This window comes from Haliaeetus leucocephalus, unplaced genomic scaffold, assembly GCF_000737465.1.
Source record: "Haliaeetus leucocephalus isolate CR32 unplaced genomic scaffold, Haliaeetus_leucocephalus-4.0 Scaffold339, whole genome shotgun sequence".
NCBI classification, from domain to species: Eukaryota; Metazoa; Chordata; class Aves; order Accipitriformes; family Accipitridae; genus Haliaeetus; species Haliaeetus leucocephalus.
The window spans coordinates 7,123,807-7,142,199 of NW_010972775.1; the positions used below are offsets into that span (position 1 = coordinate 7,123,807).

The 18,393-nt window shown below is 38.0% G+C and overlaps 1 protein-coding gene across 1 annotated transcript in view; it reads left to right on the forward strand.

Moving 5' to 3' along the window:
• The first annotated feature begins 12,321 nt into the window (after positions 1–12,321).
• The window catches only part of THSD4 (thrombospondin, type I, domain containing 4), a 305,910-nt gene continuing 299,838 nt past the window's right edge, over positions 12,322–18,393 (forward strand). The window contains exons 1-2 of the mRNA XM_010571751.1: positions 12,322–12,350; positions 16,255–16,324. Of these exons, the coding sequence (XP_010570053.1) occupies positions 12,322–12,350; positions 16,255–16,324 (99 nt within the window). The remainder of the gene's footprint in view (positions 12,351–16,254; positions 16,325–18,393) is intronic.

Genomic DNA, 18,393 nt, shown 5'->3' on the forward strand with positions numbered 1-18,393 from the left:
GGATACAGTCACCTTTTAACTATGCTGTGATTAACTGTAGTGCTGGTTTCCACTGCTTTGTTAAAAAGGGGATTTCCATTAACCTGCCTTTCTTTGCAAGCCCATGGAGGAGAGTTGTAGAGAAGCATGGTATTTCTTACTGTTCTTTCTCTTCAACCCTTCTGGCTTTTGCAGATATGAGAGTGGGTAATCATATGCATCAGCTTCAGTGAGTCGACTTTGCAAGTAGCAAAATTAATTCGGTTCTTTCAAAGTCAGATTATACAGTCAAGTCTTAGACCTACTGTCAGGCAAACCTCCCTTGAAAGCAGCGGCAGATTTACTTACAGGCTGAGAAAAACTCAAGCCTAGAACCTGACCTGGAAAGGGTGACCGGAAGTCAAAACAGCATACAGTCTTCCTCGCTCGTTAGTTTAGTTTTTCACATAACGCTATTAGCAAGGGTGACAAGGGTTGTTGGTGATTCTGTGAGGTTAGTATATTTTATCTGTCAACCATAAATTCATTCTTTGCAGGCCCCTGGACAGCATCTGCCAAACTATATATTTCCTAATAGGGAGATTTTGTTCTGCAGCAAGTGAAATGTTTCAACTGTGCTGCTCAGTGACTGATAGCCTGAGATTCCTTGAATGTATTATTATCTTTGTATTTTTGTGTCAAGGACTGATATCTCCTGTAGGAGTGTAACAGTTTATGCAGTTTACATTAAATAGACTGAAATACTAACTGTCATTTAGACCACCAGTGCACATGAGGCATAGCAGCAAGACAAGATTTGTAGGGTGTCTAAAATCCCTTTCAAACTGACAGGATAAGAATAAATAACTTCGACTCCCCACTCTTAAAGGATCTTGAAGTTCAGTTTTATAATGCAGGAGGCTGAAGGGTTCACCACATGGAGGTATGATTGATAGAAGCATTAGGATATTTCTGGAAGTCTGAACTGAACCTGAACTGAATAAGGACTTCAGGAAAATTATACTGAGCTGCTTCAGTCTCAAAGGGTAGAATTGAGAACATAAATTGTGTCTGGGTTTCTGAACATATGAATTTTATATTTCTTCTGCTGTCACTAATCATAGTGAATCTTCATTTCTCTTTCTTAAAAAGACACAATGATACTGTTTGACATCCTTACTAATTAAAGTTTGGTAACTTAGCATTTTCCTTTTTATCTCCATTAACATCTTCTTCCCATAAAGAAGAGATGCACCTCTGCAAATGTACCCCTTTAAATGATAAAGGCTTAGCAGCACAATTGGCATCTGATGCTACTATCTTGGTTGCCTATCCAGTTTTGTAACAGTGAACTTTTTATAAGATTCAGTGTATATCCAGCCCAGAGGATAAGGATATTCAATGTCTATGTTATTGTGCTGGAGCTCTCATCTAAATTCTATTGTGGATGAAGGCTAAACAGAACTCTATGAGGCAGTTCTTCAGTGTGTTCTCTGAGTTATACCTGTATTTATTTGCATGCAGAATTTAATATTTGCAAAATATTTACACGACGACTTACTGTCATTCTTGCAGTTGGCTGTCAGAGATCCCTTGATATTTTATTGTTTCATGTTAGGTTTAAATTCCCTGATATTCTGTTTCAAAATTATGAAAGAAATACTTAATTTCACAGTGCTTTTGTAAGACCTCTCATTAGACCTATCATTCATCATTATGTAGGAACATAAAAGAAAACAATAAATCTTCAAATTCCATTGTTGCATTGCTGTGCCAGTATGTGGGGAGCCTTATATCAGAAAGGATTTTAATGAGAAATAAGCTAGAATCTCCTAATTCTTACAGTATTATTTATAACAAAGTAATTTAAACAATCTTTTTTAACTAGTTCATTTCAAGATGTTTCAGGAGCCTAGACTCTGAAATCTACAATGCAAGATGCATTAAGCTACCATGGTGAGCTGTGTTCCTGTCCATGATCTAGCAGTTGTTATCTGTACTGTCTCTTAAAAATAAAGCACCCAAGTCTTGCTATTAGGTATATGAAATTTCCTTCAGAACAGACCTGAGCAGTTAATTTGTTATGTTTTATTTGGTAAAGGCATGTTTAGGATTTATCTGAATGCCATAGTATCACAGCATAGGTCACTTATTTTTCAGTGGTCTCTAAGACATATCCCCATGTGGGTTCCTGAGAAGCTTCTTACATCCTTGCATCTGGCCACTAGCCAGTTGAAACCCTACGTTGCTCTCATATACTGCACCTGTTTAGAAGGTGTTTAGTGCCCAAATTCTCCCAAATGTTAGAGGACACTCTATTGTTTGAATCTTTGTACTTTTAAGAACATGGTACACCTGTGCCCCTCCATGCCCCAGTACAGTACAGTGGCTTAAAGTCATTGCCTAGTTGTTTAATGACAACTGGGTTGCAGCAGTACTGTTACCTGAGCAGTGCTAGTCGCTTTGCTTTAAGGGGAGCTCAGTTCAGGAGGGAATTGCATGAAGGAAAAAAAACCCAACAAAAACCAAAACTCTTCTTTTTGCCAAAATAAAGCAGTTGGGTTTGCTGCCTGCAAGAGAGGACTGAATGGAAGAGGACTTTAATCATGTTTAATGTTTATTATGAAGGCCCTGGTCACATTTTTCAGACACTGGTTAGTACAAAATGTACGCCAGTAGGTAGTCGCTGTTGTTTTTCTCTCCAGTTACGGCAGTATTGAAATGTATGTTAAAACACTTGTCCTTGAAAACTTGTGTAGAAAAGGAATTGATGAGTTATTTTGGGGTGTGTATCCACATTAATCTCCATTAGAGAGAGTACAGGAAGCCAGTGGTTTGCAGTGCAGCACTGCATTGAGTGACAGTGGTAGAGTCATTGGACTACCAAGACCACCTTCCTTTGCTGCTGGAATGCGTGGGGGAGAGATACTTGTTTGGCTGTGGCCTGGCATATCCATTTATAAATGTATTTTCTTTGTAAGTAGACAGGCTAATAAACTGACACTGAATTGCCTTGCTTTTACCTGTACTAACAAGTAAGTTTGGATTTGGGGTTGGTTTTTTTCTGTTTTGTTTTTCAGTTGTTCTTCTGTGTCAAAGTCCCATTCAAGTCTTGAGGGAATGCCAGCTTTTCTTTAGAATGCTTAACCCAAACCAGAGAACTACACAACAGGCAGAGAAATCTCTGAAGTTCCCTGGGAATGATTTTTATCCCATTTATAGTTCTGTACACAGAAAATAATGCCACAGAAGCCTTTGGAGTCACTGTAGCCAAAGTATGGAATTGAGCCTCAAGGATCTTAACGGTAATTTCAATGGATGCCTGTGTCATATTTATAGATACATGTTCTTGTTAGTATCTGTTCTGCTGCACAGGGTTTTACTTTAGAAAATTAAGCATCTCCGACAATAATGGATATTAATAGCTATGGAGAAGAGAAATATTTAGTCAATCTTGACAAGACTATATTTCCTCAGGTAACTTGGATGATCTCTAGTGATCTCTTCCAAGGACTAAGAAGGCTTCCATTAGAGGTTGGCTAACAAGCTTGAAAAGTGGTTTGGTTTGACTTTTGGAGTGTCCTTGTACAGATACAGCTTTATCACTTGTCTGCTCTTTTCCCAGAAAAGTATTTCCAGAAAGCATTGTTATTTCAAGGTATTACTTATGCAGGGAGATGTTTCCTCCACTGATACTCCAAAGAAAATATTTTGTTTCTGAATAAGTGAGCAAAGATTCTAAGTCCTCATTGCATACTCTCCTCCCTGTTGTGTTCTAACGCTGGTACCCCAAGCACCTCAGAAGTCTTGTGAGCAGGACAGAAGGAACTTTGTGAAAGCTGATACTTTGAGATTACATGTTTAGGTAGTACCTTGACAGGGACACCAATTTTTTTTTATTTTTTTTTTTTTTCCCCTGAGGACAGTGGTACATTTAAGCATTCATCTACCATTTAATTTCATCCTTAGAAAATCAGAGCTATAAAATTCAGGATTTTTATATTGTTAGAAATGTTCCTGTGTGTTCACAGAGCACTGCTGTCTCTTTATACTATTCTGTTAGTGTGAATCGGCCCTAATTTGGAGAATGGGCAGTTTCACATCAGGTTTTCTATTTGTGTTGGAGCCCTGCAGAGAGTTAGTTGTGGTAGGCTAATGAGACACACATCTATTTACCAGTAAATGAAATATTTATTTTGAATGGTACCTTGTCACCAGGAACACCTGATCTTCACCTGTGATGCTGTGGAATGTTGCCTAATGCTCAGGCCAAAAAATTTATTCTCTGAAGCACAGGCTCCTATATTTTGTTTCTTTTTTTCTATGTGAAGGATATTGGTGCTTGGGCATATATTTACAATGTTTATAGAACAGTGTGGAAGTTAATTCTTATGGTAAGTGGTTTAAAAAAATGAAAAAAAGACTTGTGTTCTGCCAGACAGATGTTCTCATTCAAGAGACAGCTGAAAAACAATGTTTCCTCTTCGCAAAAAGAAGGTATCTTCTAACTGCAGAGTAATTATGTAATATATGTGATTTTTACTTGATGAGAGGGGTGTCTCCCAGCTGTGTCACTAAGAAATAGCTGATTATACTACTGAAATATGTTGTCTGTCACTTTCCTTGTACATGTGCCTTCAATTAGCTTTGCTGAAATATTTGTTTTCTATGACCTTTGCAAATAGGATGTGTTACAACTCTTCGAGTGAGGCTGGTGGGTCCTTGGTTTTCATGCAAAAGATGGTAGGTCCTCAGAACCATCATCTACCTCTTGATGTCAACTCCAATTAAATGCTCTTGCAAGCCTATGTTTTGAAGAAACTCAGACTAAGATAGGTTGAAATTTAGAAGCTTTTCTTTGATTTCAGAGAGACACCTTTTGTTCTGAAAACAGCTGTCGTTAAGCAAGTCATGAAAGGTGTGTAAGAAAAGCTCATTTTCTTTGACATATTTACAGGTAAAGAAATTAGTATGTCTAAAAGAGGGTCTAAGAAATTTCTGGTATCCCTAGTTGCTCTGAAATGCAGTTACATGCTTTGCAATATTAGTATTGTTAAGACATTTACTAAATAAACAGATATGAAGACTGACATTTTGTACATACTACTTTCTCAATTAAATATTTCTAGCCAGGGCATACTAAGTAAGTACCAGTCACAGCAGACAGTTTTACCTGAGTCTCCAGAACATGGAGCGCATCTTGAAGCAGTGTATGAATGAAATCCAAAACACCACTATAGCTACTTATGCTTGGTAGAAAAGCATCTAGAACAGTAACTTGCTGAAAAGAAATTCATGCTCTTCCTGCTCATTTTGTAGGCAAGAGTGTAGTTGTTTAATCATAGCAGAGTTCACACAAGTCTGTTTCTCGTTTGTCACAACAATGAAGGATTCACCTATATTTTGAATCAGCGCCTATAGAAATGTCAGGTATTTCCACCTGACTTTCTAGGCTGTTAACCATTCCTTTTTCTGCATCTTTCAATATCAATAATCAGATTAATGTTGATCAGGATTATGGAAAGATTAAGAATGATTGTTTTATGAAGAGGGTCTTTAACATGTAATCTCCCCCTCCCTCTTACATGTGCAGTTACTTCTACATCCTTGGTTTGGAATACCCAGGTTGTGGCAAACAAGTTCTTTAAAAGGAGAGCAAAATTTATTAAAATATATGGAATGTGTCTTGTCAGAAGAGGTGATGATTTCTAATATGTAGAGCTGTGATGAGTAGCACCTTTCATAGTTTTCAAATGCTGAAATTGCTAGGACTTCTTTCAGTTCTCTGGGCTGATTAAGTGTGGAACAGGCTGCCCTTAATGGTTGTGTGTGCAATGATTATTAGTGGATCTGTGAGCAAAGGGAATTTGCAGCCATGTCTACATGACACAAGTAGAATATACTAGTTGAACACTGAGTAAGTACTTTCAGAGGGGAACAGAATTGCTCAGGTCCTTACATACTCATCGTATATAAGGTCTATCCAGTTTGTTCTGCGCTAGTGATACAGAACAGCTATGGCAAGAGTTGGAATTCCTTAGATCAGTGAATGGTGACAAGCTGGTATCAAGATTCCTGTACTAGCCTCTTTAGAGAAAGAAGGGAAGGTAAAAAAACCCCCACCACCATGTGGCTTGGCTACCTTAGATTTGTTAATTGTTTGCTGGGCTTCTTTTTATGTGCTTACAGATACCTGAGTGCATATTTTGTATCCATACCCTAGCGCAGCAATACCAATTAACTTGTATAAAATAGAATACTAAATACGTGCTACAATCAGTTGGTCTATCCTCTGTTTATTGGAGGTGTTTCTAGTTTCCTTTTATTCTGCCTGCAAAGGCTTTTGAAGAATTGAGGGATCTTTTCAGTAAAATATAGTATCTGGCTTTACTACTTCTTCAATTCAGAAAATTATGGAAAACTTTACCCTGACTTTAGACTGTCCTTAGAAAATAAGACAATAAAGTCAGGGAAAGGTCAATGACCTGATGAAGCTCTATAGGTCCCTAATTTGGAGCTTAGTAACGTTTTCTAAATTCACTCCTGTAGAAGACAACATAGATTCAAGAACTGAAAGATGCACTTTGAGCTGTGATTTCCTGGCTAAACATTTTTCAGTTAGAAATGAGGTTGTCCACCTACACTGTCATCATAATAAAAATCATTTTTCTAAAAATTGTAGTTACTAAGCGCAGTTTTAAAAATAATGCCAGGGATTTGGCCAAAATCTAGAGGAAAAATTAAAGAAACAAATCCTACTAGTAATATATAATATGACTGCAGCTCACAACCTATAAACAAGCATGTTCTTGCTTTTCCCCTTTATTTACAAGATTAATGTCACAACCTTTGTTAGATTTTTTATTAAATTATATGCACTTCAACAAAGACTGAAGCAAAATTGTTTGAATTGTGGCACCCTCCAGCATAACAGTATTTTTACAAGCCAAAATTTGTATCTTTTTGAATGAATATTTTGGGAAATCATGTGTATGGTCACTGTTGGATTTCACCAACTTTTAGTTTGTCTCCTGGATTTTCAGAGGACAATTACATGTTATAGAATTGGATGCCAAATAATCAGGTTGCACACTTTTTTCACTGAATTCCAAAGAAATGAGCTGGAATTGTTCTTTGAGAAGTGGAATGTTCGCTGAATTAAGAAACAGCTCTAGAAACCGGACCGAAATTTCGGACTACTCCAGGATGGCCCTCAACCTCACAGTTACTGTTTTATTTAGGGTCTTTTGCACTTCCAAGTAGAAGCGCAACTTTATAGAAATGTAGGCACCTTCACCTAGATTAGTGGATGAGGTGGGGCCCTGAGGCACCAGGGAGTGCCTCTCCACTTTGTGCAGAGACTGTTGAGTCAGGGCTCCCTATCACAGGGGCATGAGTCACCAAGCTGTTATGCAAAAGCAGATGATTCCAGAGGCTATGTTTAAAAGACAGTTAATGGTTGCACCTGTGAATGTAAGAGGCTTGATCCTGTATGTTGTTTGTGGAGTATACTTACTGGACTGTGGGGTGGTTCTCTGTGAGATTTTAGGCAAAGAAATGAAAACTTCTGGATCTCAGTCAAGCTTAGATAGGAGACAGGCACTGAGCTTTCTTGGACTGCAGTAGTTATGGACACACCCAGAGGGAGAACTTTAACATTTTCAAAGCATTTAAAGTAAAACAGAGAGGCACCTTCAGGGTTAGGTGGAGTAACTTGACATTTTTGTTTTAATGAAAATGTTTGCTCCATGTAAGCATCAGAACTTTTCATCAGATCTAATGCTAGCTTTCTCTGTTACGCAGCTTTCAGAGGCAAGTGTATGTTTTAATGTAGTTAATGAATATTTGAAGAGATTAAAACTCTGGTGGTAGGTGTCAACAGCTGCAGTCCAAGCTGTTGGATGTATGCACAAATTGTGTAGCTAGATAACCCTGCTGCACTGTGAGGTGCTTTATCAAAGTCTTGTGAATGTAGTGAATTTTGATTGCAATCCAAAGGACTTGCATTGAACAACATTTAATAGGTGTGAACAACTAAACTAATAGATACGCTATGCTTTATCAATGTGCAAGGCAACAGATTCAAAGGCAATCTTAAAGGTATAAAATTTTTCTTTAAGTATTTCTAAATATTATTTATTTATGATTTTTTTTCCTAAATAATACAAAAAAAGAGCTTTGCACGTCAGTGGAAACGTGACTTCGGAATGATGCTCAAGTTTCACAGTGACTTCAAGTTGCCATTGTCAGTATCTGGCAAGGTATGTAGTCTAACCAGAAAGATAAATATTGAAGGAAATTTAAGTTGGCTTGCTATATATTTAAGTCAACAAGATAAAATAGGCTAAAAGCTCAGAGCTATTCTGAACTTTGTTGAGTTACATCATGTAGAAACATATGCTATCTCACGTACTTCTTGTGAGTCTTGGATTGTTTCAGTAGGTACTGTTCATATGTACACGTTAAGAAGTTTCTGTTACAGTTAGTACGTAGATGCATATGGATATATGTGAGTCGACAGGACTTACGAGAAGTATAGGTTGATGCTAAAATGACATTGGAATTCATGAAAGTGAAATACCATCCACTCACAACACACAAAGGGTATAGTCACGTGAAAAATTGCATGTGAGTGGTCCCATGATATTTAAGAGGTTAGGATAACTAATTCATTGGTTTTCTGCAAATTTTCAAACTGCTTTGTAGGAAGGCATTTCTTTAAGTTAATTAGCCAACTGGGATATCTCACTGTTGTCTTCCCAGTAGGCTTGTTTCCTCTTTTCTTAACTTTCTGTACAGTGTCTGTGGTGTCTGTCTGGATAATTTTGTGTATTGCATCATCTAACCCTTTGAGAAATCTTGCTGTGTCCATTTCAGCAATTTTCTGGGATTGTCTTTGAGTCTACTAGATTTTTTTTTTCCGAGTTACTGCCATTACCCATCTCTGCCCCTTTTTGAAATCTCCATTACAAATTAGGATTTTTGTTTTCTGATTTCACTTAGACACTCATCTGAGCCCTGCTGACAAAGGGCTGCAGTGTCTGACTACAAGTGGCCTGCTAGGCTGAGATGATTAAGGAGACTCCACAGGTAATGTTGAGAATAAGCGTCAGAGTAAATTTCAGTAAATATCAAGACAAATAGTTGTGATTAGCTTATTACTTGGTAGTAAAACTGCTGAGAATGGCAGCAGCAGCAGTTTAAAGGTGTTGGGATCACTCACCCACAGTGTGAAAGGGGAGGAGATTTTAATCAAGGTCTTTTTATTCAGTTTCATTTAATGTGACCTGATGCACATTTTATTATGTGCAATGAAACACCTCTCCCTTTTATTTGTCATGCCATGGTTCTGGAAAGGAGGTTTGAATTCTGTTCCATCCTGTGTGTTGGGTGGGTTGGTTGGTTTGTTTGTTTTGTTTGTTTGTTTGTTTGGGGGGGGGAGGAGCTGGGAGGGGGGGTGGTTTTTGGTTTTGTCCTGCCCAGTTTCACAGATTTTGTTTTCATCCCACTTGGAGCTAAAATGGGGAAGATTGCTGAAATGTCAAATATTTTAATGCAGTGGAGAAAGTCTTGCTAACTCTGCGGAAGTACAGGAGTCTGAGTTGTTACAGTTGATATATTAATATATCTATTCTGCTGTAATAGATTGGTCTATAGTGCTTTTAAGCCCCTTGTGGGAAGGTAATTTGACTTTTACATTTGCGAGACTTACTGCAGTCAGTAGCACATAGTACACCTCATCAGGCTTTTTAAAGTTTCCATGCCAAAATTCATGTTATTTAATGCTAGTGTTAACTGTCTAGCCATTTCAGGTATTCATTTTGCCCTGGATCTTCTGGAGGGAAATGATTGTCACATTTGCCCATTTTCGTATCAAAACCACCACTGCCAAAATGACATGTCTTTCACTAGGCTGTAAGCACCTAAGCACCTAAATAATTTTGAAAACAACCTCTTACGTTGCTTAGATACTTAGCAGTTTTTACGCTGTGTGCTACAAATGATATTTCAAAAGAAATGCATCTATGAATTGCAGTAAGAAGTATTTTGAAAAAGGCATTGAAATACTATTGAAAGTTGAGTTTGTAATGCAACCTGCCATTGACAACGAAGATCCAGATGAACTGAAAAAATTGAAAACATGCGTGGATTTTAAGCACTTTTTTTAGAACAATCTCCAGAAACACTGTAGGTCCCTCCCCTGATTCTTTGCAAAAGTAGATCTAGAATAGTATCTTTTCTGCTTTTCAAATGCGATGCAGTTTACAAAGTGGATTAGGGGAGTGCACGTTTCTTCTTCTGCGAGTTTATATCCTGTAACAATGTTCTGCTGAGATTGTCTCCCTCCATACAAGGACATTGGATAAAAAAATTATTGTGGAGTGAAAAAAAAAAAAAAAAAGAAAGAGAGTACATCTGGAAAAAACCAGAACGATAAGAACTTGAAACCATGGTGGTTACAATCCATGTTACATGCATATCCTCCGTTTTAATTAAGTGATATAAAGGACTATTGCCTCAGTATGCCTGGTAATTAAGAGTCAGGTTGCAGAAAGCGAGACATTTGTTTCCTTCACAATTAAAAATGTCTGTTAGTAAATAGTATTTTAGGAGATCTGTCTAAATGCTTTGTGTTAGTGCTGTGTACGTGGACTTGCCAAACATTTAAAGGAATGTAGCTTTTTCTGAAACTGTGCTAAAAGCTCAAGTGCTGTAAAGCGTTGCAGGGAATGTAGACTAAAAATCTGTTTTCAGAAGTGCTGCCCATATTTTAAAAAAACAATTGTATAACATTAAGCAGTGAAGTTAGTGAATAAATTTGAGAAAGCCTCTTAGATCTACTGACAACCATGGAACTGCAGAAAAAAAGCATGAAGTTTAGCTGAGCCCTAGTGCTTTCTTCCTCATGACTAACTCAAACCTGTTACATGCAGAACTTCTGTCATTATACTTTTCCAAATATTCAGCTTTTAATGCCTTCCATTTAAAAACATCAATGATCAAACAATTAAAAAAAAAAGGAATTTTCTTTTAAAGTTGTTAGAAGTATTTCCTAAAATAAATTTGTTGTTCTTTGATTTTTGTTGGGGGGGCAGGGGGGAATATTTAGCTTGTCCAGTTACTTGCAAACAATCCATGTTTTCTAGCAGCAAGATCTGTACTTTATCTAACTGCACATTTTTTAAGTTCTTGTAAGTCTTGTTCCTTTCTATGCAGATTTTAATTATCTGGCTGCCTGTGAGAAATTGAGAGCTCTTCATCTATGAACAGTAATGTTCTCTTGTTTGTGTCCACTCCACTGCATTTCAGCATGTAACCACTTGTAAATGGCAAGATACAGACAGTGCTTGACTAAGTTCTGAAATGTATGGATTTAGGTTCAGTCCTAATAGTGGTTTATTTCCTCTTAGCCTTTCTCCCCTTCCCACTCCCCTTGATTTATATTGTATTTCCTTACCTCAAGGATCTCTTTTCTGTCTGAAAATTCCAGTACAGCATTTTAGGTGTCCAATATATGATTACAAATTTACCAAAATAAGAACTCCCCAGGTGTCTGAACGTTTGAGAGTATTTCCAGACAAATGAGAGTTTGCCTATGTAATAACCCTCTCAAGGGCTGGTACGGCTTCTATGCATTTGCAGTAGTCATGATGCAATGATAGAAATAAGGATCAGTTGAATTTGTATTTAGAATGCTGTTTAACCCCAGATTGCCTCCATGACTGTGGGCAAGGCATTTAACTTCATTGTGACTGGGTTTGCCATCTGTAATAGAGATGGAACAACACTGCTCTTCTCTGTTTTTTTTTCTGCAGACTGTATGAGCACTCACAACAGAATCATCCTTGCATTGCTCACAAAATGGAGAGTATATTAATAATATTACTAGACAATAGAAATTGGTAACCCAGTTCTATGAATTCTATTAACACAAGACTTTAAATAAAGCTGTTTGCTTTATTGTCATGCAAGTGACATACCAGGAATGTGAGATAAAAAGGCAAGTAATTTTAACATCAGATTTGCATCCTTGGGAATCAAATCAAGATTTTGCATCCCATGGCCTTTCAGCAAAGCACTTTGGCACTGTTGAAGTCCTGTTGCAGAAAATGGGGTGTGTCCAGTCTATTCATGTAACATACACTGGATTTCCCGTTTGAATTGCTGTAAAGTCCCAAGAATTGAAGTAGGGATGGCTAATGTAGGTCTGTATTCAGTTTAATAGACATCCTGGAAAATACTGAATAAGCAGTGTTAAATGTTTTTCTCTTTTCATTCTGTAGGATTTGTGTGTGATTGGCATTGTGCTGTACCACAGCGAAGAGGTATTTTTCACTTCAAGACACCTTGCATCAAAGGATCATGGTAGACAGTTTAATAGTTTCTTTGAGGTGAGTGATGCAACAAAACATTTAAAATCTTATTTAATATGCTCTTAACACACTGCAGTAAATATCAATTTGGTTGTCTCTTGCTTTGGTGTTAAAAGTGTTTGTATCATAGGAGGATAAATAAAAATCTTGTCCAAAGACCAAAAAAATCAAGTACATGCATATGAGACATAGCATTCTTTGGTGATAGTAAAAAAAGGAAGTTCTTGGTGTTCATTTATGCTTAAAGCATCTGCTAGCTAGTGTATGCCAATGTGATGGCATGTATTATTGGACAGTTTCTTTTTTTTTTGAGGAAGCTGTACAACTACAGTCACTGGGCTTAAATTATCGATTTACATGTTTTAGTACCTGTGCTGCCATTCATTCAGGGATTTATATTATGCATTCCTGATACAGTTTGCCAGTGGGCAAACAGGAAAGACCTTTCAAACAGCTTTCCTGACAAAGGAAACATTCAACTGTTTCTAAGCTGGTCTGTCCAGTTCTGTAGTTGGGCAAGCAGATTCAGATAAAACAAGCAGCTGTGATGCTACATGAACAAAAGTTGGCCTCCTGCGAGGAACAAAAGCTGCATGCTCTTTCATTTATATGGAGATACTGTCAGTAACACCTCTGATCTAACCTTCCTTCTTGTGAATTTCAGACATCAATCTTTGAATTGCAATTCTGGCACCCTCCTAATATGCCAGGGCAGATTCTACATCACAATGTATCTGTTGAATTTTATTGACACTGCCTGTATTATCTTTCCTGTTGAGACTTCTCCCTGCGTAGCTCCTCCCAAGCTGTCCCAGATTTAGGCTGTTCTGCAGACTTTCATTCAGGAGGAATTCGGGAATGTGAGGCAAGAGCCATACTGCACTAGTCAGTACTAATCACTTGGCTAAAGTACTTTCACTCCGATCTGGACAATCCACAGTTGGCCATGACAGCCCTTCATAAAATACAACTACTAAGGGACAGTGACCAGGCAAGAAATCTATTTTGGTACCCTCCAGCTTCATTCATGGAGAGCTAATACTGCAATGACAGGAAGAACTCTGAGAGGTGTTCCTAAATGACGTGTTAAATAGCACCTTTTTCTTGATACTCCTACAACAGAGCTAATACTGCTTTACTTTGCTCTGCGCCCTGCCCGTTAAACAGAAATTGGTATTGCCAGTAAAAGAAAGCAAGCACGTTTGCTCTTTGCAGCTTGGATAGACTGACAGTTTAAAGCCTTACTTTGCTTTAAACTAGGTACTTGGCTCCAAATAGCGCCGTAACTCTGCGAGCATGGGCTGTACCAGCAAGGTTCTTACACAAAGGCCTGAGTTAAACAGCCATCAATCAGCTGCAATTGGTACCTGACCTGTTCGTGTATACTTGAAAAGTTTTGCCTCTATTTTGAGGACCGCTTGTTCTTTTTGGCTTTTCTGCACAGTAACCTGAAACAAACCCACTGAAATTGGAGAAGCCTATTTTTGTAGCTCGGGGGGCCTAATTTTAGTCAAGCATGACAAATAAAAAAAGCCTAGTCCAGAGAAGTTAGCCAAAGCAAGCTACTGAGGGATACAACATTAAAAAAAATTAAATAGCCGCACACTGATTTGAAGCTAGAGGCTTACCTCAGGATAGCTTAAGTATTCCTGGCAGATTTCCTGTGTGTTTGAAATAGTAAGTTGATACCATTGTTTCTGAGAGATCCAATTGCAGATGCAGAAGTGAACTTAAAAACTAGCTTAATTGTCCTTAAGCACGTACGCACAGATGGTGATTACAGTGCAACCTCATTAATGAATGAATGGTCAGGAAAAGCTTGGCACGGAGTAATCACACATATACTAAAAGTTTGTCTTTTAGAACTGAAAACTTTAATCTGGTAAGTAATTTGCTTTGAAGATTACAGTTCTCAGTTCAGAACTCCCAACCTTGTGCATGATTTCAGAAGAATTTATGCATGGAAATCTGTAGTCCTTCAGACTGATCAGAAAAATCCTGTTCTGTTGAGGACAAAAGCACTAATTCCCTTATGCAAAGTTTGAACCTTCTTTCACATGCTCTGAGGGATTATAGGGAGCAGAAGTCATAAGGGAGCAGGGAGTGGGTAGGAAGATTCTGAAAAGGAAGTTAAATATAATTTGTAGAGGGTGTAGGCTGGGCCTGTCAGAAACTGCACTCAGCCTACTTAGAAGCTTGTCATGTTTTCATTGAGAATAGTTGGGAGATCACTTGAGCACTTGAAAAAGGGATATGCAGGTCAGCTAAAGACAGACTTGATGCTGTCATTTTGCAGTTTGGAAGTCTGAGTTCTGTTTCTATTTCTACCTTTGATTTCAGGTGTGATTGGCAAATCAGTTTCTTCATTCATGCATTTGGCTTCCATCCACCACTGTGTTATTGGGTCTTGCTCTGAACTGTACATTTTGACTCTTACTGCAGTTTCTTTATAGTGCCTTACACTGGCTCTGCTTTCAGCCACCTCTGTACTTTGCTTTATCAGAAAAAATAGCTTTGTGAAATATAATACTTCCTTCTAATGGGCTTTTACAGTGTTTTAATTGTTTTGGTTTTTTTTGTAAATTGATGTAGCAGCAAGGAAGTAATGACTTTTTCTTGCCTTTGAATGGTTTATTGCTTTGAGAGAGAGGGGCATAGACTGTGGTGATGAGGTGATGGTAGGCCATGTGCAATCAATAGTTACCCAATGATTCCTTTTGCAGTATGTTAGCTACAACAAGCACAGAACACTCAAGAAAAAAATTCTCCCTAGTAGAAGAATATTTGTATTGGTGGTAATGAAATGCTTAGTATAAAAATACCTCTTTCAGTTTAGGAGATCTGTCTCTGAAAATACCTGAAACAATGAGAAGTGTTTAAAGGGTTACTGTGTAGGGAGCAAAGGAAGGAACTGTGAGTAGGAAGCACAGCTGGATTTTGTCTGGTCCATTAGTTTGCAGATGGATTTTGTGTCCAAATCCATCAGTTTTACTTCTGCATTGAAATTCAGCAAATCATTAACAGCTTTCCTCTTTATAGAGGGTCCGAAGCATACTCTTTGTGGACTGAAAAGTCAAACTCCTGGCAGAAATAAAGATATCTTAATCCTACTTCTCATACCTTTCTGTGTTTTCTGATGAAGAGGCTTGCTAGAAGGGGGCAAACCAGTCCCCAGTGCAAATTATAGCAAACAAAAGACTGAGCTAACTGAGCCTAACTTGTAATGGGCTCCTAGGAGTCATTATGGTGGTGAGGCTTGACAGAACAAAGTTTGTTTGGGCTTCGTTCCCATTATGACTCCTTTCAGACTGAAGATGTGGGGACTGCGGTGATGCTTGGCTGCTTATCCTGAGACTCTGGTGAGCTGTGTCCACTACTTTCCATCTTCTGTGCCCATTAGGTTATTCAATTTCCACAAGTGTTAGGCAGTTGGGGAAGAACCTATTTTCTGCAAAATCATGGTGATTCTTTGCGTGTTTCCTGTGTGCTGGAGGTGGAGTGTTCATCTGTAAAATGAGGAGCCAGAGGTAGAAGCAGACTTAGTTCACAGATGGGTGAATTCTTACATAGCACTTTAGAAAACTTTCAAAGTGTATGTCAGTTTGACACCAAATGCTGAGGTGTTAAAATATGCACTGCCAAAAATATTTTAATTTAAACATAAAGTTATGGGAGATACTATCAATGGATTCTACTTGGTGCACTTTTGCTTTAGAGATAGACAAACATGTATGTACCTTCTGTTGCCTGCTGTGAAGAGAATGTCATAAGAACATTTCATACAGTTTAGTGAGTCTGCTTTGGTTAGTAATGGTTTTCAAGTGTCTAAAGTTCTTGCAGTTTGAAGCCCTGTAATAGGTTGTAGATGTGTGGTTTGTGTTAGTGGTAATTACATCTTCTGTTTCACTGTTTGCTTTTTCAGACTTCTCAGTTCCCTAGCAGTGCTGGGATTTCAGTTTGTCATCCCACAGCCTTCAATTGAACACAGAAAGGTAAGCAGTAGAAATATTCGGGTTTTGTATACTTAAAGGTAAATGTAGAAAACAGACTAAGATGCATAAAGCAATGCAATCTAAATAAAATTCTGGGAATAAGGTGGCTTTTGTTATGTGTGGTTTTTTTTTTTTTTTTTGTTTTGGGTTTTTTTAATATAAAGATGTACTTGGTTAGAAGAGGCTCATCATGGTTAATTAGCTGAGTAATTGTATGGGGTGTTGCAGGTCACAAATAGCTCCGTGTCAGCTTACTCAAGCTTTGGAGCATTTTCATCATGTAAGACAAAGGGGAAGAAGAGCTCATGTGAGTGAGAGCAGTGCTCAAACATGGAGTGATTAGCAGAAGCATTGAGTTGCTCCTAGGTAGCTCTTTTACAGAGATGGAGATGTCTGAAACAGAATTTGGACCCAAACCACACTCTGTTGCTAGATTTAAATTGCTAGAGATCAGAGCTGGAAACAGCTGAACTTTCCTGTTGTGCTCTTGTGAGTGGTTCACTCATGATAGACATTGGCATGTCTAAGAAGGCTTGCAGCCTGCACACCTTCCATCCTGCTCAGCTTTAGTGAGGTCTCAGCTGGAATACTTAGGGTTTTGCACTGCTTTTCAGGAAAGTAGTGGACAATTTAGAGAGAAATGGAGGGCAGCAGTGATTATCCTCAAGAGGTTTTAAAATCTTGCCCCTGTGGGAAGTTTAAATGAATTCAAGTTGTTTAGTTTAAAGATTAGAAGACTGGTGAGGGAGGCAGATATAATCTTCAAATACTTGTGAGTGCTAAAGAGAAGGCTATTATTTCTTTCTGTGGTGGAGCAGATGAGAAGAAATAGATTTAAAGTGGGGCAAGGGAAACTAGGTTTGATGTTAGAAAAAACTTCTCATGGTAAAGATATAAACAAGAATAGATTGTATTGACTGGATAACATTTAGAATTTCCATGATGGAGGTCTCTGTGAATGTGTTGGACAAATGTTTGTCAGGAGTGATGTGTAGTTATTGCTGATTCTACCAGACACCTGAGGGAAGACCCTTTGAGTGCTCTTCTATCTCTTTACAGGCTGTGACCTTATATCGGTGTTGTTCTTGTCTCTTAATTGGTATTCAGACATAACCAATTAATTATTAAAGGTATCAAATAACCTATTTTTAAAAAAATTGCTTTTTACTATAGATTTTTATGTAATAATGCAAGATGCATATTTATTTTTAAGCTGTACTTTTAAAAGGAGATAAAAGGCAAGTTTGTGGGATTTCCTTTTTTTATGTGCATATGCCACTGTTTTTAGGGTAAAAAATTATTTGGACAATAACTCCATAGGTATGGACTAGATATCTGAAGTCATCCAATAGTCATAGTTCTGAAGAACATAGCTATTGTGTTCAACTCCTTGTGCAGCCTAATTGTAAAGTTAAATGAGGTCAGTAACGATGCGGTCTGAAACTGGCATGGTCCAGTCTGCAGCATTTCTCAAGCTGCCCAAGCGCTCTATTCTAAACCTGAGTACAACACTGTATTTTCCCCTATTTTAGATCTCTTCTATTTTGTTGTGCAGTTGAGGTGGTCATGCTGCTGCTCTGTTTTCAGTACTCTGTCTAATTAGACATTCTTTTGTAATATTGACAGTGGAGAGAAGCAGCACTCCAGCTTCCAAATGGCCTTAGGGGAAAAAAAAAAATCTACTAGTTAAAATAGAGTAAGTCAGAGAAACAATTGCTTCATTCTGTGAAGCTCCGGAATTAATTTTGATAAAATCAGGTTCTTTGTTTTCAGTTGAATGAGAAATGTTGTGGGTCTGGAGTGTCTTCTGTACTAGTTAAAGGGACTGAAGGCATGGCACTAAGAGGCATGGTAACCACCTTGGAGATGTTCTTTTTACTGAAAACAAGAGAGGCAGAAGTTTCCTAGTGACAATCTCATACAGGCTCCAAGGCTGTCTGTCATTCTCGGCTCTACAGGAGAGGATTCTATTCGTGCCAAGCTCTGTTTAGACTGGAAGTCTGTTTTTATTGAACTTTTCAGAAACCTTCTGACCCACCTATCGGCTTCAGACAAGAGGGCCTGTTAGT